The following is a 24,148-nucleotide window of genomic DNA, read 5'->3' on the forward strand; positions in this document are numbered from 1 at the left end:
AAATATTAAAAAAATTATAAAATATAATAAATAATAATTATATATTTTAAATAAAAATAATTAAGTTTAATATTCAAATTTAGAAAAGGATCCATTGGCTTAAGTGGAATAATCAAGTTTAATGATGATGGATGGGCTTTCGTAATCTCAATGTTTTAATTTGGCAATGATCGTTGCCAACCCTTCTGTATCATGTTCTCTAAGCTAAATGCTCCCCTGGAGCTGGAGGGGATTTATATCCCATAGATCTGGTGTACGAATTAGGAATACGACGTTAATTTTAAGAGACAAATCCGTCTTTACGATTATATGGATCGAGACTGTCTACATCATTTTTCGTTACAAGATAAAAATTTTAGTATCAACTTTACAAAACGATGATGAGAGTCGTCATCGATCTTGAGTTAGGTAGATCGAATACTTAAAAACGTTATTTAAAATAATTTAAAAAAAAACATTGTTAAAAGATGAGCTACTAGACCCAAGCGATCCCTAAACGGCGACCCTTTTGGCCGCGGCTCCGGCGACGAGGCTCGAAGGTGAGCTACTTCTCCTTTTTTAGTTTTCGAAAGCCATAATCATTGCTGAAAGACGTGTTCAATACCTTGAAATTTTTTTGGTTTCCTTATTGACTGGTTTGAATCGGGAAATTCTACTGTGTGGTAGTCTTACTATACTGTTAATGAAAGACGCTAATGATTTTGTTATTATTTTTTTAATAAAATTGGTAAAAAATTATCGGAAATATTATTATTTCTACCTAAAATATTAATATTTTTTAATATTTCTAATAAAGTGCCCAATAATAATAAAATCGGTAGATATAATATTTCCGGTAATTTTTTTACCGATTTTATTAAAAAAATAATAACAAAACCGATAACGTCTTTTCTTAGTAGTATATTAAGACCGGTGTACGTGAGACTTTCCCATTCGAATCAGGGGAGAGATATCTGGGAAAATTTGTGAGTGTGTGTTTTTTTTACACTGCTCGGTTCTCTTGTACAGCTAAACAGGGGAGGGCCTCCCTTTTGTTTACATTTTTTTCGGTTTTATAAAAGACCTTGTCTTTTTACGATAATTAGGGATGGGTATGGGTCGGATTAGATAGGATTTTTGGTCTACTCGACCCGACCTAGAATAAGAAATCCTCCACTTGATATTCGACTCGATCAAAATAAGATTTCACCCGATCCGATATATAACTTAAAAACCCGACTTGACCCGAGTGAAATAATAAAAAATATTATTTTTATTCAATAAAAACAATGACTTAATTGAAAAAATAATATATAGAGAGTTATTATTATAATTATTTAAAAATATAAGGTAAAATTATATATATTTTCAGGTTGGGTCGGATCGAGTATTTTTCACCATAAATCCGAATCTGACCTGATCCAAACCGAACCCGATTTAAAAAAACCTAATCTAATCGAGTCGGAACCCATCGAATTCGGGTCCTATGCCCATCGCTAATGATAATGGAAATTTGACTTCGTTTATGCTTTTCTTGTGTTGTGGCCGAGAATGGAACGGGGAGTGGTTCGGGACGGCGTGGCTTGGCTGGAAGTCTCGATGGAATTGATGGACTGCAACTTGGAATCCCTTCTCGTGGCTTGCTGATGTGGCATGGCCCCCCGGTAGAATGGAAGGCGGCGGTGGCTTGCTTGACCTAGCTATGTTCACACAACATTTGGGCTAAATTGGGCTGTTTAGTATGAAATGGGTTTGTGGGTTTACAATCAAAAAGATTGTTCATTTATTATTACACAGAAGAATAAACTATTATTTACACACTATTAAATGTTCACTTATTATATTATATTATATACATTTTTCTTAGATTTATATATATATAATTGAATAAATGTGCGTGCTTTCTTCTTTGACACTCCCCCAGATGATATAATAGGTCACCAGTCCAAGGCGATCACCAGTCCAAGGCTGACGGTCCATGTGTAGTATCGTGCACACTCTTGAGCATATGCTGCTGATGCAGCGTTCTTCAAAGAGTAATCGCTGCAATTTGGGACCGAAAACCAAAATCTGTGACATGAGACAAAATTCTGTGTTAACATCAAGAGGGAAGGGCAGAACATACTCGGACGATACGAACTCTTCGAATAAAGAGCGGATGAGGTCGAGGCCTTGTCGAACTTGACACAGGTTACGCGAATGGCTTCCTGGTGTTTTCACCGTGCGGTTAGCGACGTCGAGATCAAGCACAGCGTCTAAGGTGTCGAACCTCTTGGATGCCTCCACAAGATGATGCACCTGATGAAAAATCACAAGACACCAGACCTTGATGAAATGCTGCATTTGCATATGGAGGCTACCTAAAAACATGCCTCAAACCGCCTACCAATGTACAAGTACAACAAGAATAAAGCAATGAACCTTGGCGACGTACTCCAACTCGGCGAATTTGAAGGCGAGGCCGAGGCAGCTGAACAGAACCGAAACTAAAGAACATGCTTCGCAGAACGCGTCCAACGGAAGTTTCGGGTTGGTCTGAGACTCCAACAACTCCCACAGCTCCTTGAATGCCTGCGCGATGTCCGACAGAGGCGTTTTAGCTGAAATGGACATCTTGGATTGAGATTGATTACAATCATCATTTGCTTCGTCCATGGATTAATAACATTACATACCACCTTTACTTTATGTTGTTTAGAATTCCTGATTCACTGTGAAATCGTCCAACATTTTGGATTTTCATGGAGAAAAAGGAAGAGATAAAAGATGTAAAACAATTGATTGATTGGACTAGTGTTTCCATATTCTTTATGTTGTAAAAGGATGACAAGTGTCATGGGAATATTTAGAGGGTCATGCTATAATATGGATAAAACGAAGTCGCTTTGGCATGTCTATTGATACTCAAATAGACGTCATTTTAAACATTGAACTTTAGTTGTATATCGGTTTTGCCTCTAAACTTTAAAAATATAACTTTAAAAATGTTCAATTTTTACACTAAACTTTTCTAGCCACCATTGGCGGCCAATTATCTATTGTCAGTGGTCGTTTCTCGCAGCAAAATTGATATCAAAATGTTTGTATTTCACTCATATTTCTTTTTCTTAAATTGATTTTCTACGAAATTCAATCATAATCGATAAAAAATCATTTAAATATTTGACATGTTAATACTTTGATATCCTATTATGGCTATTCAATGAAGCTAGTTTTGAAGCATATTGTTTACAACAACAACAACAACAAAACCCAATTCCCATATGCAATGTGGTAAGGGGGAGGTAGGCTGCCCCCAACGCCAGGTTGAGAGTAGCTTCCGTGGAAGACCTCCGGCAGTCAGAAAATTAAAAATATAGATAAAATGCAATGCATATATAAATAAATACATAGTTGAACAGTATTCATATGCAGACATTAATATCATTAATATCATATGCGCGTTTGTACTTGGGCAGTAATCCCTGTAAATAAATCCATACGAAAAAATCTCTGCATATAGACAGAAAACGTAAGACCCGACTAAATTTAAAAGTGAAGAAAATGTTACACAGAAGTTGAACCCGATTCCCATGCGGTGCAAGAAGATGATGCCGCGGTCGAGCCCCGTGAATCTCCAGGTGATGCGGACTAAGACACGGTCGTACAAGACTATGGTGGAGAGCATGGAGATCATGGTGAAGACGGACATGGAACCGGCGGGGATTTGGAAGGTGTTGGTGAGGCGCCTGTCCATAGTTTTGGCTTGTTGGAGGGAGAATGTGCTTTGCTGAGCATAGGCTGTGATGAGGAGGTTCCCTGATGCCCATATCGGCCCCATTCGGATCACTGATTTCAGTTCCTCAACTCGGTAAATTAAAATTTAATAATAATGTTAAAATTAGTCCCTAACATTTATCAAAATAATCATTTTGATCTCTATTCTATTTTTTAAAGTATTTTACCTCCCAATATTTTATTTTAGGATAAAAAAGTCTCTAACTTATTTTTTTAGAGTATTTAGGCTTTCAATGTATCATTTTAGGGTAAAAAGGAGTCTTATTTTTTAACATTAATCGTTTGTTAACTAACGGTTTCCATCTATGGAGGAATTTTTATCCCAAAATTAAAATTTTGGGGGCTAATTTTAATATTATACAATTTTTTTCTTATATTTATATTGGTCCACCCAATAAAATTTTTCTATATTCGTCATTGTCCGTAGACACATAAAAGTATAACAAAAAAAAATATTAAACATTTATTTTAATAAAAAATACTTTAAATAAAAAAAAATTAGTTTTAAATATAATTTAAACACTTATTTTTATTCGGAATAGTTACGTTGAGAGCTCATTTGGTGTGGGTGTTATCGAGGGTTGAATAACATTCCACAAATAAACTTTTCCTACATCAATACAAATTAGACAAGACAAGGAAAGATCACATGAAGCTGTCTAAAACACAACCTTTACCAATTTGTAACAAACAAGTGGGGAATCTATTAGGTTTATCATCTACAAAGAATGTTATCAAAATATGGATAATGCCACCAACGGGATTATTCAAATGATAGGCAGCTTGATAATGTTTAAGTAAAGTTTTGAGTTCGAGTTTTTGTGTATGCAAGAAATCTCTATTGGAAGACTCACCCACTAAAATCAGGTGTGCGATACGGATCGATCCGGATTAATCAAGGTAAAACCTTGAAATTGTGAGGGCAATAAAAAAATATGGATAGTGTCAATTTTGGGTTGTTGCGGTGGTTAATGACTTGTTATTATCCCTTGAAGTTATGGGTTCGAACATCACGTATGCATGAATATGATCTTTAATTCGTCATGATTGTCCAAAAAAATATTTTGGTGAAACAACCGTTTTCCCAAGCTTGAGTTCTTAATTTCTATTTGTATTTCAATCCCCACCTTACCCAAACATCATCGAATAACCCCATCTTATAATTTTCTTATCTGTGTCGTATGAGATTAATCCTTATTATATTTTGTCACAAAATGTTAATACTTTCATGAATCGACGTATAATTTTATATTAGGAATATAAATTTAGAAAATTATATTAAAAATTTAGTGGGTCAAAATTTATAAAATTTTAAGAGATGTAAAATTAAATTATTAATAAAAAAACAAAAATTTATTTAGATTACGAGGAAAATTGAAATATTTAGAAGTACGATTGCACCCTCAGTCTATCATGTTTTGTTGGATAATGAGATTATTTAGGTTCTGTTTGGCATGACTTTCTAAAAATACTTTTAGGTAAGAAAAATCCGTTTCGACCGTAAAATCAATGTTAAATGAGTAAAAAAAATTGTGGTAGAAACGGTGATTTGAAACCAACAGTAAAAGCTAGGATTTCTAGGTTTTTCAGTTTTAACTTTGCGTTTGAGAGTAAATTATAATTCTACCCTACTAATACATGGGTTCCACTCAATTATGTATTTATATTTTATTTTACTAACTTAATACTAACATCTTTAAAAACAATTTATTATTTAATAATTTTATTTTGATTACTAATATTCTTTTTAATTTTTTTATCAAAATAAGTATTAAATTATTATTTAATAATTTTTTAAAAAATCACATTTTAAAAGCTGCGTTAAACTTGCCTAAGTGTAATATTCCTTCACCACTTTGTAAACCGCTTTTGACATTTGTTAGAAATCCTGCATTACAGATAATTCCAATACTATTAATATAGGACAAATAATTAAAGATAAATTATACGATTGATCACTCATGTCTATGTTTTGTTCACTTTTTCTCATTAATTTCGAAAAACATAATATATAGTTACTTTCGTTTTTATTTAACTAAGATATTGTCATTTTTATTTTATTTAATTAAAACGTGGTCATCACGTGTTAAATGTCGTTAATAGTTAACAGATTAAGTGATGTGGCAGTTAAATATTTTGGTATAATCACACATTTGGTTCTTGTTATTTATATATTCTCTCAATTTAGTCTTTCTTTTAATATATTCTAACCATTTAATTAAAATGTGGTCACTAGTGCCACATGACATCATTGGATTGGAGAATCAAATTTATTTTAATTTATTAAATATATGACTAAATTGATAGAATATGTAAATAATATGTACCAAATGTGTGATTATACTAAAGTATTTAATTATCATGTAACTTAATCGGTTAATTGTTAACAACAGCTCGTAGTGATCACATATTAATTAAATAAAAATGAAAGTAATCATATATTATGTTTTTTTGAAATCGGTGAGGAAAAATGAACAAAACACAAATACAAATGATCAATCATGTAGTCAACCCAATAATTACATATCTCCTTATGGCAACAAACAACACAGAATTTTGATGAAGCCTTATGAATGCTGCTTAAAGAAATCCAAATGAATCTGCTAGTTGAAATCTTATGGCCATGGAGCATGGACATCCTACAAGTATGGAGCAGTGAATTTGAGGATACATCACAAGATTGGCAAAGAATTACTAGCACCTGCTCAAATTAAAGGATTAAATTGGAAGAATGATAAATTGGAAAACAAATGTGCAAATAAACTGCTTTTTATTGGTGTCTAATTCCATTTTCTTGTACAAGCTAATTAGGAGAGCAGGAGAGGCATATGTACACAAGACTGTCACTTTCTCATGCTAAGGCAAAGGGCACTGTTAAACCTGGCCACTGAGTTCAACCCCTTCATCATGTTCTACTTTTTGGCTCTGCAGAACCTTGAAAGTGTAAAATTTTGCGCATATCAGGTAGTACACAAAGTTTAGAGCTTGCAAAACTGTGAGCAACCAATAAAAATACTCCAACTTCCCCTCGTTCAAGTTCTTGTTGGGAAGCCAATCGGTATACTTGTGGACTAATGTGACCAAAATTGTGCTTGTGTAGTCCCCAGCTGAAATTGATGTCCAGAACAAAGCTGCAGCTGTGCTCCTCATGCTCTCCGGAGCTTGGTTGTAGAAAAACTCAAGGTGGCCGATAACCATGAAAGCCTCGGCAATTCCGTGAATGCTATACTGCGGCACGAGCCAAAATACGGAGATGGGAATTGTTGATTTGGGGTCGTCGATTAGTCCATCGGCCGAGGCTGCGTGTTTCCGCTTCACTTCCACGAATCCGGCCACCAGAGTTGCTAGTATTGAGATGAAAAAGCCTATGGCCATCCGCTGCAAAAAGGTTATGCCTCGATCGAGCCCCGTGAACCTGCGGGCGACATGAACCAGTAGGCGGTCGTATAAGACTATCATGATGAGCATCGACAACATGGAGAAGACCGACATGGACGCGGAGGGGATCTCGAAAGACTTGGTCAGGTGTTTGTTCATTGTGTTGGCTTGTTGCAATGAGAACGTGTTCTGTTGAGCATTGGATGTGGCGAACAGAATACCAGCTGCCCAAATCGGTAGCATTCTCACTATACATTTCAGTTCTTCAACTCTATGGACAGTGTTGAGTCTCCAAAAATTGGGTTTTTCTGATGATTTCACACCATCTTCTTCAGTCACAATGGCAGCCTTATCCAGAAATCTGCATTTTGCACACACATATTTTCAATTGGTAGATCATTAATCATAATGCAAAGTGACAACTTACTTGAATCGTTTTGTATGACGAAGCAGTCCATCAGTGGAAATAGGGGCATCAAGCACCTCATTGACATACAAAAACTTGGGATTAGAAATCAAGGGAATCTTTCTCTTCCTAAAAGCAGCAACACAGACTTGTAAGACACGAGTGTAAGGACTTCCGGCAGGGTCAAGATTCCGGTAAAGTGGGTAACCGATAAGGAACACGACGATGGACAAAGCCATGGCTATGGTAGGAATTCCGAGGCCTAAGGTCCACCCTACATGGTCTTGGATATACACAAGCACCGTTGATGCTATCAATATTGCAGCTCCTAGTGCGAAGTAATACCAATTAAAGAAGACCCAAGTTTTCTTAGGATGCCTAGGATCGTCCTCCACGAATTGCTCGGCCCCAAACGCCGCCACGCATGGCCGGATTCCGCCGGATCCCAAGGCTGCCAGAAGAAGAGCCAGGTAGAGAATAGCTGTTTGAGTACCGTTTGCTTCTTGGCAAACTTGGTTTCCGTCACACGGCGGTGGCCGTAGCTGTGGCAATGCTGCTGAGAGTGTTAGGACTATCATTCCCTGCTCATCACAATTCACATCATCAGATCCGATCCGTTTATAGTTTTTCTTTTAACATACAAGATGTGAATTTGATGCAACAATTCTGACCATTAGGTAGATGGCTGTTGCGACAATGATGGTCCAAAATTTCCCTGCATATGAATCAGCAATGAAAGCACCAAGCAACGGCGTCAAGCTCGAGGTGCCATTGAAATTAGTGACAGTGTTGGCTGCTTTCGTTAATGGCATGTGAAGCTGGTTTGTCAAGTAGTTAACCATGTTTTTACTGAACCCCACCATTGCCAGTTTCTCGCATATCTCATAACTGCACATCGAAGATCAAATCATAATCCTTAACAAAAACGAAAGAACAAATCTAAGATTCCAACAACTATGAAAAAACCTACTTATGATGAAGGGCATTGTCTTAATGCCACCCTTGTTGTTATCGACAAGTTTTTTGTTCTGCCGATCACCGCCATTTTCAGAAGCGCGGAAGTTGTCTTGATTCTCCATAGTTGCAGTCGCCATAGCTCTAAGTTTTGAAGGCTACTATTTTTTCCCGTGTTTTCAACTGAACTCTTTGGTTCACAAATGCGATGCCATGGCTGCAATTCACGCTTGACACTGAAGTTTGGTCACAAGGAAGAAGAAACGGAAACGTTTAGAGCTCAAACAAAGTAAGATCAGAGAGAAAAATCTAGCATTGCCTGAATTTCTTTTCCTGGGATTAAAGCTTAAATAGGTGATGTTTCTTAACTTTAATTTTCATAAGGAATAATGACAAAATTAGTACCCAATATTTGTACAAATAATTATTTTGTCCCTCATTCTTTCTTTTGGAGCATTTTAACCCTCGAGATTTCAAATTTTGATCAAAATAGTCCATATTGGATAAAACTTCTTTTCCTAAGGGCAAAGTACATCCCATTATTTAAGAAAAAATATGAAATTTAGTTTAATTTATTAAGGAAAAATAGGAAAAAAATTAAAATTTTTATATACCCATTATTTTAAAGAAAAGAATATTAAAATTTTGGTCCCCATTATTAAATTTTTGGATCCGCCAGTTGCTGACATGACATTTTTACATGTGTTTAATTGATGACGCGGCTGGTGCCACGTTATTACTTTAAAAGCCATGGCACATGCTACATTATCACTTTGGAGACATGACTCATATAAATGCATACGAAGATGCTATGTCACCAACATATATTATAGTTAGTCAACTAACGATTCTCATCCAACCAATGCTATTTTGATAAAATCTAAAATGTCAGTGACCAAAATACTTAAAAAGCAGGGAATAAAAGGACTGTTTATGCAAAAGTTGGGAACTGATTTTGTTATCATGCCTTTATTTATTTGTTTGTATTCGATTTGCATTATTGGGAGGCAGATAAAACGGTAGGGGAATTGGCTCACGAAACCGAGGATATTGGACGTCCTTTTTAACCACTGTTTGTGGTGTGGATCCAAAGCGGTGGCTTTCAGTGGCCTAAAACATATCACGTAATGATCCTTAACCTGTATAATTCACAGGTATTCACACACAAAAATGAAGTGGAAGACCCAAACTCAACAATCTTGAGGTTAAATATTCATTCATGTACTCGGAAGGCGATTCCTTATGCAGGAAGAAGCTGATGCGTATAGCCCTACAGGGAGTCAAATGCATACCTATTGTTTTAGATTAGATATTGGAAAAAAGAGTATTAAAATTTTTAGACCCGAGAAATGATGTGAACGCGTAGAAGATTTAATCTTCTAGAGAGTCTTGGTTGGAAAGATAGGTGTCCAAGAAGAAAGAGATAAGAAGTGGACTGATAGACGACAGTTTGAATTGAGTGGTGTTGTCTTGTTGCATGCATGCTTGTTCAGACCATGAGATTGATTCATGCTCTTCCTTGTCCAATTTAATCGAAGGCTCAATAGCTTCCCAAATGGTGCAGTGTGGGTTACTACAGATATAGGGACAGTCAATCCGAAAGTACAAAAGAAGAAAAAGATGTGGTTTACAACCCCTAAACCCATGGGTCAATTTCACGTGGAGCGGTAGGTCTTCACGCGGAGAAAAATGCGCCCTTTCACTTGCACTAAAAGATTACTTCGTATCAGAGTAGGCCCGGGTAAACAGGTAGGTTGTATCGTCGGGTTGACCATAACCATATTATGGTCCTTAAAAATGGTAGAAAGATGCCTTCACATCACTTGCTTAAAAAGTAGATTTCGTGGGGAAAGGGGGGGGGGGCAAGACCCCATCCCCCCCCCCACAAAATAAATGAAGAAAAAAAGAGCCTTAAGAAGAAAATCAATCCTCAAAACCATGCATGTGATCTAAAAGGTAGTTCGCTGCCAGTTCCTTATACTTGTTGCACGCCAAAAACACTTGAAGCACTGTTGCTCTATCAAGCTCCATTGCTTCGAGCTGTGCATATCATTGATGGACCAAGCTGTGGTTATATAACAACAAATACCTGACAAAACTATCAAGCCTATATTTTTTATTCAATCATCCAAAACTACAAATATTTTAAAACATGTTCATATATCTGAACTCATTACAAAGATCAAGGCTAGATCCTATCCATTGGGTGGGTTTAGGTTGATTTTGAGTCGAGATTTCAGGTTTCAAAATGTTTGGGTCTGGTAAATTTTTCATGTTTTTCAAAACGAGTCATTACACTTTAGGACCACTTTGGGTTCAAGTTATTTCTGGGTCAAGTTGTAAAGGGTTTATGATTCGGATTTGAGCTGGACAGGTTCATACCAAATTGGGTTCAAAGTTCCAAGTCCAGGTTGAGGCTGACAGATATACAATCAAGGCAAAATAAATGGAGTAATAAGATGTTTCAATGAACAGTCAAAAACAGATAGGTGGAGAAAGGATAATTACAGGGAATAATGCACACATCCTAGTCGGCTTTAACAAAAGATAATTTACCCGTTCGATGGCATCACGTTCCTCAGGTGTGACTTGAACAGCTTGCGGCATCACCTCAGCTAATTGTCCCAATACGTTCCTATGACAGGAGACAGCAGCAAATATGCATTCAAAGGCATGCACAACTAGGCTCAAGAAGTTAGCAACTAAAAGTAACAAGACTTACCCTTCTCCACCTTCAGCAGATTCATTGATCAGGCGAAGGAAGTCAGCCTGATGCTCTTGAATAAGTCTCAGTAGATGAGGATTTTGTTTCCCCAACTCTTGAAGCATAGGCTGCACAAATTAAATAAACAAAAACCTTAGGAAAAAGACAGGAAAAAAGAAGGAAAACACAGATGACCAGAACAACCAAGGGATCAGAGAATAACCTGCAATATTTGTGGGTTAGCCTTCACCATTGCTCGCAAAGCTTGGAACTGAAAAAGAGAAGCAAAATGAGAAGGGAAGTTACCAAGGTGCAAGTAGAAAGACATAATTATAAAAGACAAAAAATGGTATCATCGTCGTTACCAGAAATCATCTCAGGAAGATCTCACACCTATAAGACTATTACCATCTACTTTAAGGAGAAGAATAAAGCAATGGGAAGGAAAAAAATTCAATAACCCTACGTATAAGTTGGCTACTGGAACTGGAGGCACTCATCTAAAAAAGGTCGCACATCACTATTTCAAGTCAGGCATACAGGAATTACTTACAGAATACAAATATTCCACAGCCCTCTCAGGGTTATTATAAGCAGCACGAAGGGCACGGACAACAGTATCCCTATCCCAGGTCCCTCCATCCATATCAAGAATCTGTTGGACTGCTCCTTCTAAGTTACTTCCTGCAACCAGATTAGATGCCGCTTGGCCATAAACATCAGGTTCTGACCTGTTTCAACAGATTATTTTAGATTTTAAAAAGCAAAACACATGGAACTTTCCTATCGAAAGCAATTGAAGACGGAGAAAATCAAAAGCATGCTTCCAGTCCTTCAGAAACGCACGTTATAGTAGTTGATGCAACAGGACTAGATTCAGAACAAAAAGTGCAGAACAGATAGGCATACATAGCCGGAGTTGCAGCTGGAGCAGTAGAAGCTGGTGTTGGAGCCACTGGTGGTACACTTGTCTGGGGAGTCTACAAAGAACACATTTTATCAACTATGAGAGAAGGGAAAGAAATACTAGCACCCAAAATCACTACTCATTAACCTGTGCATATACATGCACAGTTTTCCAGAAGTAACTAACCAAAAGTCACTCCACAGTTTTCCACTGTTCTAGTGGAGTCCATGAAGAGAGATTACGATGGTGGCAATTTAATTGTCAATGTGATATTAGAAGGGAAGAGGTGAGAAAACAATAGGAAACCAAGTAACTCACAAATGTTAAAAGTAGGACCAAGTTAGTAATAGAATAACTAAGATTCCAACATTATGCATTCTGTTTATCATTCAATAGTGTGAATCAGATGGTAAGCATTTGGACACAAAACAACTCAACCATGCCCCATTTCTAAAATACTTAAAGCACTGCTATTCACTACCTACAACATTTAATGATTTAAACACGTACAAATTGCATTTACCCAAGTTGTTTCTCATCGGTCATCATAGTATTGAACAAAACATCTTCCACCAGAAGAAACAAAATCCTAATGCCTTTTTCAGGTCATGTCAAATGAAAATGTCTTTTCAGTAATATAGATAAAAAAAATCATAGCAGAATAACTGCTAATAAGCAATTATGCCTTAATTAAATTAATATTCAGAAAAGATTATGGAAAACAGAGCAGGAGAGGTGAAAAAAATAATAATCTTACTTTAGTTGTTGGAGCTGTTGAAGCAGTTGCACAATCACCAGATGAACCCTTATTCTAGCACAAGAGAAAACATTGTAGGATTAGTGCCAAATTGAAAACAACGAAAATAAACAAGGATACAAGTAGGTTAATGGCCAAAAAATAGAAAATACCAAGAAGTATTGTTTCTTGTTTAGCAGCAAATTGACATTTTGGAGCATGCAACTAACGGAACTGTTGGAAATTTGGTCATTGAAAGCATTGATTTAGTCATAATCTGTGAGATATTCTAAGATTTGTTTTCTATGTAAATATAGAAAGTAAAAGATGTAAATCAAGAAAAAGTAGGAAAGTAGAAGCTGTCAAATATTGGCTTTAATTAGTTTCTTTTGTTGTTGTAATTTTCCTCTGTATAAAAAGAGCCTTGTACTCATTCAAGAAATAAGATACATATTATTTCTTCATTCCTTTCTAATTTGGTATCAGAGCCATAATCGTGTCTTAACTCTAAAACACAGTAGTTCCAAAGTCATTGTAGTCATGTCCGAAAGTCGTGTCGGAAATCACCTCAACCCCTGTTGCGGCCACTCCGCAGCACCACTCCAATTCTCATTCTGTCCAAATCACCACCATCCGCTTAAATGGTGACAACTTCCTCCGATAGTCACAATCAGTCCGGATGTATATTCGTGGGCAAGGGAAAATCGGTTACATCACTGGTGACAAGAAGGCTCCTGTTGTTGATGATCCGCTGTACGCTACTTGGGATGCTGAAAACTCCATGGTTATGACATGACTGGTCAATTCCATGGAGGAAGACATAAGCTCCAATTACATGTGCTATCTTACTGCAAAAGAATTGTGGGATAATGTTAGTCAGATGTATTCTGACCTAGGCAACCAATCTCAGGTTTTTGAGTTGACTTTAAAATTGGAGGAGATTCGTCAAGGAGATAATTCTGTCACCACATATTTCCATTTGTTAAAAAGGTTGTGGCATGATCTTGATCTCTTCAACACATAAGAATGGAAAAGTATTGACGACTGTAATCACCATAAGAAAATTATAGAAGATAGTCGTATTTACAAGTTTCTTGTCGGCCTCAATGTTAAGTTTGATGAAGTACGAAGAAGGATTATTGGCGGACCTCCTATTCCATCCATTGGCGAAGTATTTGCCGAAGTTAGAAGAGAAGAAAACCGAAGGAATGTCATGCTAAAAAAGAAGAGTACTGGTGAGTTAATTGAAAATTTTGCCTTATTGAGTGATGTTGCAGCCTACAAGGCAGCAAACTACCAGCGCAAGTCTGATGATAAACCACGGGTCTAGTGCGATTTTTGCAACAAACCCCACCATACACGTGAGACATGTTGGAAAATTCATGGCAAACCTGCTAACTGGAAAAGCAACAAGCAAGGAGAGAAGAATCATGGAATTCCTACTGCAAGTGAAGCTGACTCAGGTCCCTTCAACAAAGAGCAGATTGATCAACTCTTGAAAATGATAAAATCTAATTTCTCATCCGGTATTCCTAGTGTTTCTTTGGCACAAACAGGTAGTAATCCTAAAGCCCTTTCTTGTCCAAATTCCTCTCCGTGGATAATAGATTCCGGAGCCTCAGATCACATGACTAGTTTTTCTCATTTATTTAATACCTATTCACCTTGCCCTGGAAATGAAAAAAAAATTAGAATTGCCGATGGTAGTTTTTCACCTATTGCAGGAAAAGGACTCATTAAACTGACAGAGAAAATTAATCTCAATGATGTTCTTCATGTCCCTAAATTAGCCTGCAATCTTTTGTCTGTCAGTAAACTATCTAGAGATTCTAATTGTTGCATTATCTTCTTTGAATCACATTGTGAATTTAAGGACCGGAACTCGGGGATGATGATTGGACGTGCTAGGATGATTGAAGGTCTTTATTACTTTGATGAAGTATCTATCAGTAATAAAAAAGTCCAGATCTTTAGTGGTCCTAGTTCAATTTATGTTCGAGAAAAAATAATGTTGTGGCACTATAGACTAGGACATCCTAGTTTTCTTTATTTGAAACACTTATTTCCAGAATTATTAAAGGGATTGATTGTTCTTCTTTCATTGTGAAAATTGCATTTTTTCAAAAAACCGTCGTTCCCCTTATTTACCAAAAGATTATCAGGCCTCCAAACCTTTTTATCTGATTCACAGTGATGTTTGAGGCCCTTCTAAAGTTACTACTATTCCTGGTAAAAGGTGGTTTGCTACTTTTATTGATGACCACACACGGTTATGTTGGATTTATCTAATGAATAAAAAGTCTGACGTGAAAGATTTATTCAAAAAATTTTACACCCTGATTGAAAACCAATTTCAAACCAAGATTAGTATTTTACATTCTGACAATGGAACAAAATATTTTAATGAGCACTTAGGTGATTTTTGAAAGAGAAAGGGATTTTTCATCACTCTACATATCGGGATACCCCTCAACAAAATGGCATTGCAGAACGAAAAAATAAACATTTACTTGAAATAGCACGTGCCATAATGTTTTACATGCATGTTCCCAAATACTTATGGGGTGAAGCAGTTTTAACAGCCGCTTACTTGATAAATAGGATGCCTACTAAGGTGTTAACATACAAAACACCACTCGATTGCCTAAAATCATCTTTTCCTGGAACAAGGTTGTTTTCTGAGTTACCTATCAAAGTTTTTGGATGTACTGTCTATGTTCATGTTCCATGCCAATTTCGTTCAAAACTTGACCCACGTGTTATTAAATGCATTTTTTTGGTGTACTCTTCAAATAAAAAGGGGTATTAGTGTTTTGATCCTCAAACAAAAAAATTTCATGTGAGTATGGATGTGTCGTTTTTGGAAACAAAACCTTATTTCACAAAAAATTCTGATGTAGAAGACAATTTTTGGGACATTTCTATCCCACTACCCAATGCCATTTATCCTACACAAAAACCACGCATTTCTGAGAGTGGTCGCTTTGAAAATCCAAATTCAAGTGTTTCTAATAACGATTACCTAGGAGAACCAGGTTTGTTGGTGCCTAATGAAGGAGATTCTCATTCAGGGGGAGAAGTACTACAAACTAATCAACGTGATTTGAATTTTGAGCTTCAGTTTATACTAGGAAGAGATTTCATTTGAGAAATAAAGACTCAAATATCAACCCTGCACGAAACCAATCTGAAGATCTAAGTTCTTGTGTCGAAACTTCAGGTAATCTTATCCCTACTACACCTTTGATTTCCTCCACTTTATCCAACAATTCACCTAGTATTCCTGATCTTGATGTCTCTATAGCACTTAGGAAAGGTGTCCGAAATTACACTCAACATCCCATTGTAAAATATCTTTCCTATCACAGACTATCAAAAAACCATAAAGCTTTCACATCTAGGATTTCACATTTGTTTGTTCCAAGGAATATACAGGAAGCATTGGATGATCCGAATTGGAAATTAGCAGTCATGGAGGAGATGAATGCTCTAAGGAGAAGTGGTACATGGGAGATTGTCGATCTACCCAAAGGAAAAAAAATAGTCGGGTTTAAATGGGTGTTTACAATAAAAAGTAAAGCTGATGGAAGCGTTGAGAGATACAAGGCGAGATTGGTGGCTAAAGAATTTACTCATAATTATGGGATTGACTACCAAGAGACTTTTGCTCATGTTGCTAAAATAAATTCTATTAGAGTGTTGTTATCTCTTGCAGTGAATTCCGATTGGCCTCTACATCAACTTGACGTTAAAAATGCATTTCTCAATGGTGATCTGGAAGAGGAGGTGTATATGAGCCTACCGCCAAGATTTGAGAAGAAACTTGGCAATAACAAATTATGCAGATTACATAAGTCACTATATGGACTCAAACAGTCACCAAGAGCTTGGTTTGATCGCTTTGGATAGACAGTTATCAGTTATGGCTTCTTGCAGAGTCAAGCTGATCACACAATATTTTATGAACATTCAAAAGATGGCAAAGTTGCAATTTTGATTGTTCGTGTTGATGATATTATTCTCACTGGTGATGATGAAACATAATTAACTATTCTGAAGAAAAGACTAGCAAATGAGTTCCAAATTAAGGACCTGAGAGCTCTTAAGTATTTCCTTGGAATGGAATTTACAAGATCTAAGGAAGGCATATTTGTCAATCAGAGAAAATATGTTCTTGATCTCCTTGGAGAAACAGGTCTACTTGGTTGTAAGATGGTTGAAACTCCGGTTGAGCCAAACTTGAAGTTACAAGCTGCTAAGGTTGAAGAAGTAAAGGACAGGGAACAATATCAGAGACTTGTAGGGAAGTTGATTTACTTGTCTCATACACGGCATGATATTGCTTTTGCAGTTAGCATGGTAAGTCAATTCATGAACTCACCAGGGGCGGAGCATTTCGAGGCCGTCTATAGGATCTTAAGATATTTGAAAGAAACTCCAGGAAGCGGCTTATTGTTCAAGAAACATGGACATCTTCAAGTTGAAGTCTACACAGACACAGATTGGGCAGGAAGTGTTACAGACAGAAGATCAACGTCTGGATACTGTTCCTTTGTTGGAGGAAACCTAGTTATATGGCGGAGTAAAAAACAAAATGTGGTAGCTAGAAGTAGTGCTGAAGCAGAATTCAGAGCCGTTGCCCATGGAATCTGCGAGGCGATGTGGATAAAAAGGATTCTTGAAGAATTGAAGTTTTCTTACTCGACTCCAATGAAGGTCTATTGTGACAACAAAGCTGCTATTGCTATTGTTCATAATTCAGTTCTTCATGATCGCACGAAACATATAGAAGTGGATACACATTTCATCAAGGAGAAAGTCAATGCGGGAATAATATGCATGACATATCTTCCAACTGATGAACAATTAGTTGATGTACTAACGAAGGGACTACACAAGAAGCAATTTGGTAATCTGACTAGCAAGCTGGCTATGGAAGATATCTTTAAACTAGCTTGAGGGGGAGTGTTGGAAATTTGGTCATTGAAAGCCTTGATTTAGTCATAATCTGTGAGATATTCTAGGATTTGTTTTCTATGTAAATATATAAAGTAAAAGATGTAAATCAAGAAAAAGTAGGAAAGTAGAAGCTGTCAAATATTGGCTCTAATTAGTTTCTTTATTTTGTTGTAATTTCCCTCTGTATAAAAGGAGCCTTGTACTCATTGAAGAAATAAGACGCATATTATTTCTTCATTCTTTTCTAATTGGAACAAACACATTCCAAAAGATTTAATGGCACCACACTCCATCCTAAACCAATACTAAGATAGCTTCTGAATCCAACAACTGAGTGGAAAATTATTTCAGTTTAGGCATTTATTACAAGCAAACATTATGGCCAGCAAGGTTAGGAAGCATTAGATAAGAACTTACAAACACCTGAGGGAGTGAGAGAAAGAGAGGGGAATGGGGGGAAACACTAATTTCACCTTTGCCAACATGATCACTATAAAGCTATTTTCAGCAACACTATTCTCTGACAGAGTCGTCTAATCTTTAAGAACTTTACCCTTATGGATAAGCATTTGTTGTGCAGCAGGATAAATTTCTGCTCCTTGAACAGTTTCTTTTTTCATTTTACATCACCTACCTGGAAGAAAACTCACAAATATTAATAGCAGAATTGTATAACATCACAATGACGAAGTAAAAGACAGCTGCACCAAGCATTATATGCAAGACACCACTAGGCATAAATATAATCGCCAAAAAATCATAGCAAAAAAAAGAATTAATAAAGTCCATCAAACAATAGGATATCCACACCCTTCCGAGGAAAACCCCTAAATTATGGCTTAACTCAGAATGCAGAACTTTATCTCACTCTGTCGAACAATAGTATCTTGTGTACATAAATTTAAGAAAAGTTCAGTCCCAATAAAAGAACATTTAAGAAACGAAATATTAGCATATTTATATGTTCAATGTTTGTGTAGTTTCTACTTGTACCTTATATCTTGTATACAAAAACTACCATTGGCATGGAAATCTATATATTCTTGTTAAAGGACACAAGTTAATCAAAGAATCAAGCAAAACTAAAGCCCGGAAACAAAATGTTATTCGCTACTTTCAGTGAACTACTAGCCCACATTTTACGTTGTGCAAGAAACAACCATAAAAACTATCCTAATGAGAACAAGTGGATTGTGTCCGTCGTCGATGATTCATTCATTTTGATTTAAGTGAAGAGTTGTCCGGTATAGAGACATCCGTTGCCGTGATTTTCTAAAAGAGAATGGAGGAAAACAATGACAAAAACGAAAAGAATGCTCTAAGATTAAGAATGAAAAAGAGTATTAAGGAGTGAGATCGCTCTTTCAATCTTTTCTCGGAAGAATAAATATCTCAGTTATAGGATGATTGGTGTCAAACTTATAGTCATCATACATATTAATAGACTGACAGACTATGTAGGTAGGTATGACTGTTAATTACCGGATTTAACTGCCAATGATTAAGGAATATGAATTTCGAAGAACATTCCCAATGAATGTGGTCCCGAAGAGAGCCTGGTGTCTCCGGGAGACTTTGGAGGCTTTGTTCGAAGAATGTAATCCTCCGAGGAACACTATTGACGGAGACTTGATGAATTCAAAAGATTTTCTTCGAAGGTATAACATTATCCAATTGGAAATCACATATCAGTGAGACTCGATACTGTCAGTTATCAGTAAGCCTGTAATGTCAATATGAAAACTGAGGGTTGGATAGTGACAGAATCAGATATTTTAGCCTTTGCATTTGTTAGCCACTTCTTTTCTTTGTACTCTTGGCCTTGTATGTTTCTCTATATATCAGCCTTCATTGATAATAAAAAGGATAAAAGAAAGATTGCTTGAATGAAACAATTGTGGGGACAAGTGGATGAAATTTGGTGACTAAGAGATTTACTTACCAAAAAGGAAAAGCATTATTGATGCATTTTCTATATAAACAATGTTACATACCAATGAACCCCATAGAAACAATCTCTGCTCCATTATTCCTTTTCCTTTACATTTTCTCATTTCGGACAGGTAATAGGTGAGATTACACGTTTGAGACTGGATTCAAGTGCCTGGTGAGAGATATATAACAGCTGCACAGAATACAGGAGCCGTCTTATGACTTGGAGGAGCCAGCAGCCATTGATAAGCTCCTCACTGCAACCTTCACCGCACCGACAGTGCTAAGTTGCCTCATCTCGGGGCTTAGCCCGTGTCTGTCCGTGTTCTTACACTCTTCCTCCATCTGAACGCCCACAAAGTAAGCTATCTGAGCAGAAATACTCGGTGTAAGAGAGTGCCAATCACAACTATAAAAAAGCTATAACAATCTCTATAGCATCGATACTCTCCAAGCAGGCTTTAAATGATAGAGAAAAACTAAAACATGTAAAACCAGACTTATGGGCTATTAACAGCTCGATCATCGACATTAACTGAGTTTTAGCCTAGATCTCATGTTCCCAACCATTATAAACTTCCAGCATTACCTAGTTTTAGCATCAATTCATTCAATATGAAAAATTAAGGAGGTATTAAAAACACAAATCATGAAATACAGTCACTATTGAGAATAACAAAGCAGAAGTCAGATTATTTCAAAGTAAAAAAGAGATGGAATGAAGCGGAAAAAATATCAAGTACTAAACAGACAGGCTCAAATTCTATCGTTCATATGCTACGAAGTATCACTGTGGTCTTACGTTATGACAGGTAAGCCTACTGGACTGGATTGCTTTCCCCCCCCCCCCCCAAAAAAAAAAAAAAGAAGCCTTAATTGGCTTTCCGGAAAAACAAACAACAAAAATCATCCTTTGCTTATAAGAGGCATAACAAAAATAAAAAATTCATGTTAAATAGAACTGATTTACCCAATTCATCAATGCCTGACTTCAGCGTTCGAGGCTGAAGGCACAGCAGTGACCAACAACAACATGCAAATAATATTGATCTTGTCAACAGAACAACAAAAATTAAGATCATAGAACTTATATGGACTTATAAAAGGTAACGCATACGCAATAACACGTTACCTTGCCGGAGGCATTACGAACAGGCGATAAGTGAAGGCTATTCCAAAATGAGCTTTTGTCCTTCCTGGTACAGTAATAAAACATGCATGATTAAACCTTAGGGGAACAAATCCATACTTCAGTAATATTGGAAGTGGCAAAGTATCAACCTGTAACTTAAGATACGTACTGTGCATGCTTGTTCTTTTTGAATGCTTTCCTGTATCTGGACGAAAAAGTAGGCAATATGTAGTCATCCACCCAATGGGAAGTCCTTATATAACTATATAACCCAGAAAGCTTTTATGTTTATATTGGACAAAAGCAGTTTACCTGATATACACTCGAAGTATTTGTATCAGCACCATTCAAAACTGCAAAATTAATCCCATATATTTCATGCCTATCATAGCCTATGGAGGCAAAGAAGCATGTAAGCAGCTACAAAAAAATGCATCCTTAAATCAATTTATATAAAATCTACACTAATCCTTTCCCTCTTCACAGGTAAAGTAATTATACGAGGTTAACAATGATATCTGGTATTGTATATCAGATAAGTTAAAGCACCTGTCAATTTTAAGAAGGTGTCACTTGCATAAACTATAGGCAGCCCGGGTAAATGTGGATCGATTCTGCAAGGCCACGGAAATATGTTGCAGGTAACCAAAAGTAAGAGACATCAGAACTCCCTGCTAAAGTTGGTTATCATCATGAAATTGAAAATAAAGAATTTTGCAAACTCACAGTACAAAGCTCTGTTTGATTCTACCAAGTGATATATTTAGTGATGAACTGATGTAGCCTACACCAGGCACAATGCATCTCTTCCCGCAGACCAATCTGCCAGTCGACTCACTATAGTGGGTTAGCACGAACAAGATGCTGTTAAATGCATTCGCTGCCCTTCGCTTCTCGAAATCGCTTGCCTCGCATGTCTCTTCAATATCTAATACTGTAAAATACACTTGGATAAGAACTCAAAACAACTAAATCCAACTGCAATGAAAGATGATAACATAGTGTCAATTATTATCATCGAAACAAAGAGTGAAACATCAAGTAGCATATAATCAAAACTCAATCCAGAAGATAAAAGAAGTGACTTGAAATAAAATTGTGAATTGCATTTGATAATGGCACTCAGCATACTTGTTATACCTGCTATTTATGAACATGTTTCCAGTTTCCACATTAAATGAGCAGTTGATAACAAATATACGAGTAAAAGCATAATGAATGAAAATATTTAGTTAGTACTGCAATTGATCATTCAATAATGGCTACGATACAAAAGATGAAGCCGAGAAATCGAACCATTACTACTCGAAACCGAGGACAAAACACGACCCAATTCGAGCACAGAATTGGTATCCACTTCCTTCCTACAGGAGCCGAACATAATCTCATTCAAGCCAGAGGCATCCTCACTGAAGCTCACCCCTCCATTCCTCCTCTGCCGCCTTGTTATCGGGACCTGAACAGCCACGAAATGAATCATCCTCCCATCTTCTTTCCCAAAAACGGGACTCATATGGAACAACATCCAAAACGGCGTCCCGTCTTTACGGTAATTCACCAAATTCACTTGAATACCCCTCTCCTCTCGAATCGCTTCTCTTATCTCCATCACCGTCCTCCGATTAGTTTTGGGACCCTGAAATATATTACCGTTATGACCGATTACTTCTTCCCGGGAATAACCCAACATTTTCAAGAAGCTCCGGCTTGCGAAAACGATTGGGTGGCCTGAAATCGAAGGATCCGTGATGGTGAAATTGTCGGATAATTCGTCGAGAGCTTCCCGGACCCATTCGGAATAACGGGAGTTGAAAGATTGTTGGATTAAACCCGATTTTGAATCCATGTTCGACGTTGTTGCAGCTTTTGTTGTTTCTTGAGACCTGAGATTCTGGGTTTCCCGATTGGAACCAATCCCATGTGGGTAGGAATATATTTTTAAAGAACCTTGAAGAATTCCCAGACCAAAAAGCAAACAAAAAAAAGTGACCCACAAACAGAAACAAAACAGAAGAGCTTGAGAAATTGTTAATATTACTAGGAGAAGGGCGAAGGGTGTCGAGTTCAAAGCTCGATTTTTGTCCTTTACAGGTGAAAAATGAAGAAAAGGAGTGGGTGTGAGAGGTGGGAAATTGGGAAAATATCTCAACAAATTGAATTTAGTATCGAATGAACGACGATGATTGAGCAATTCCCATCAATCGTTTTTGTTTCTTTTGTTTTCTTTTCCCTCGAACGATTAAATATTTTTGTGATGACTGATAGTTGCCGAGTTGGAGAATCGTCTACCTCTAATCCTACTGTAGATCATATGAATTATAAAGCAAAGAGCATCCAAACAAAGCCTTTCTGCACAGTCGAAGTTGAAAATTGTCACGACTCAATGGTAAAAAAAAGTTATTATTATTTTATTTTAAATTCGATTATTATAAATATATCAAAGTATTAACATTTTATGTTAAATGACATGGAATATCGGTTTACAAATGTTCATGATAGAGACAGACAATAAAGAAGTATTCAAACTTTTGATGTAAGGTGTGTTGATAGATAGAGTATCACCGATGATACCACATGTCGTCTGATTAATTTAGCAAAAGTAGCAGTTATATTTTGGCCATATTTTGAGAGAACGAAACAGAGTTGCCGACGGATTGACAAAGATGACATGAAACCTCCCATTCGAACTCTACAACTTTGAAGACCCTCCGGCGGAAATAGAAAATCTATTAATGAAAGATCGTAGAGGAAACATAGTAAACTAGCTTAGATATTTTCTACCTTTGTGTTCTAAAAAAATTACATTGTTAGCATCAGTTTAACATTGTTTTATAAAACAGGGTAAACTACCTATCTGATCATTCATATTATTTAGTTTTTTCTAGTCATTCAACTATTATTTTTTAAAATCATACTTAATATTATATTTTAGTTATGTTTTGGTCACCTACTGCTAAAAAATTAATAGTGATAATGATACGTCATCATAAAATAATATCATATCAACATTGAAAAATAATAAAAATTATCAAGTTGTCGTCATTGTTAATATTTTAACCATGAGTGACCAAAAGATATTCAAAACATAACGTTATGTATGATTTATAAAAAAAAAATAAAAGTTGAGTGACAAAAAAAATAAGTAAGAGGTGAATGACCAAATGGATAGTTTATCTTAAAAATTAGATCCGGAGTGTCTTTAAAAGGCACGATAATAAAAAATACTCCTATTTAATTAAATAGTCATTCTAGTCATTGTTTCTGGAACACTTTAGCTTTCAACA

At 36.4% G+C, this 24,148-nt stretch overlaps 3 protein-coding genes and 1 pseudogene across 6 annotated transcripts; all 4 read right to left on the reverse strand.

Annotated features, from left to right (window-relative positions):
• Positions 1-1,426: 1,426 nt before the first annotated feature.
• Positions 1,427-2,751, reverse strand: LOC120210753. The gene is made up of 3 exons (XM_039209445.1): positions 2,401-2,751; positions 1,921-2,277; positions 1,427-1,675 (listed from the first exon to the last, which is right to left on the reverse strand). Exons 1-3 carry the CDS (start codon positions 2,632-2,634, stop codon positions 1,427-1,429), a joined length of 840 nt encoding a protein of 279 aa, XP_039065376.1. The 5' UTR covers positions 2,635-2,751.
• Positions 2,752-6,507: 3,756 nt separating this feature from the next.
• Positions 6,508-8,802, reverse strand: LOC120210685 (protein NRT1/ PTR FAMILY 3.1-like). Of its 2 annotated transcripts, none has more exons than XM_039209386.1 (4): positions 8,511-8,802; positions 8,212-8,428; positions 7,562-8,121; positions 6,508-7,495 (listed from the first exon to the last, which is right to left on the reverse strand). In XM_039209386.1, the coding sequence occupies exons 2-4, from the start codon at positions 8,401-8,403 to the stop codon at positions 6,631-6,633; spliced, it is 1,617 nt and encodes a 538-aa protein (XP_039065317.1). In that variant the 5' UTR covers positions 8,404-8,428; positions 8,511-8,802; the 3' UTR covers positions 6,508-6,630. The 2 variants fall into 2 exon arrangements, with proteins under 2 accessions (XP_039065317.1, XP_039065318.1); XM_039209387.1 differs by having other exon boundaries at positions 8,507-8,802.
• Positions 8,803-10,417: 1,615 nt separating this feature from the next.
• On the reverse strand, positions 10,418-18,429 carry LOC120210755 (annotated as a pseudogene).
• Positions 18,430-19,750: 1,321 nt separating this feature from the next.
• On the reverse strand, positions 19,751-22,932 carry LOC120210686 (protein TWIN LOV 1-like). Of its 3 annotated transcripts, none has more exons than XM_039209388.1 (7): positions 22,161-22,932; positions 21,591-21,810; positions 21,414-21,478; positions 21,177-21,256; positions 21,014-21,069; positions 20,865-20,928; positions 19,751-20,101 (listed from the first exon to the last, which is right to left on the reverse strand). In XM_039209388.1, the coding sequence occupies exons 1-7, from the start codon at positions 22,708-22,710 to the stop codon at positions 19,949-19,951; spliced, it is 1,188 nt and encodes a 395-aa protein (XP_039065319.1). In that variant the 5' UTR covers positions 22,711-22,932; the 3' UTR covers positions 19,751-19,948. The 3 variants fall into 3 exon arrangements, with proteins under 3 accessions (XP_039065319.1, XP_039065321.1, XP_039065320.1); XM_039209390.1 differs by having other exon boundaries at positions 21,177-21,217; positions 22,161-22,929; XM_039209389.1 differs by having other exon boundaries at positions 21,591-21,798; positions 22,161-22,911.
• Between the last annotated feature and the right edge of the window lie 1,216 nt (positions 22,933-24,148).

The sequence above is a fragment of the Hibiscus syriacus genome, unplaced genomic scaffold, assembly GCF_006381635.1.
Source record: "Hibiscus syriacus cultivar Baekdansim isolate YM2019G1 unplaced genomic scaffold, ASM638163v2 tig00109926_pilon, whole genome shotgun sequence".
Taxonomy (NCBI): domain Eukaryota; kingdom Viridiplantae; phylum Streptophyta; class Magnoliopsida; order Malvales; family Malvaceae; genus Hibiscus; species Hibiscus syriacus.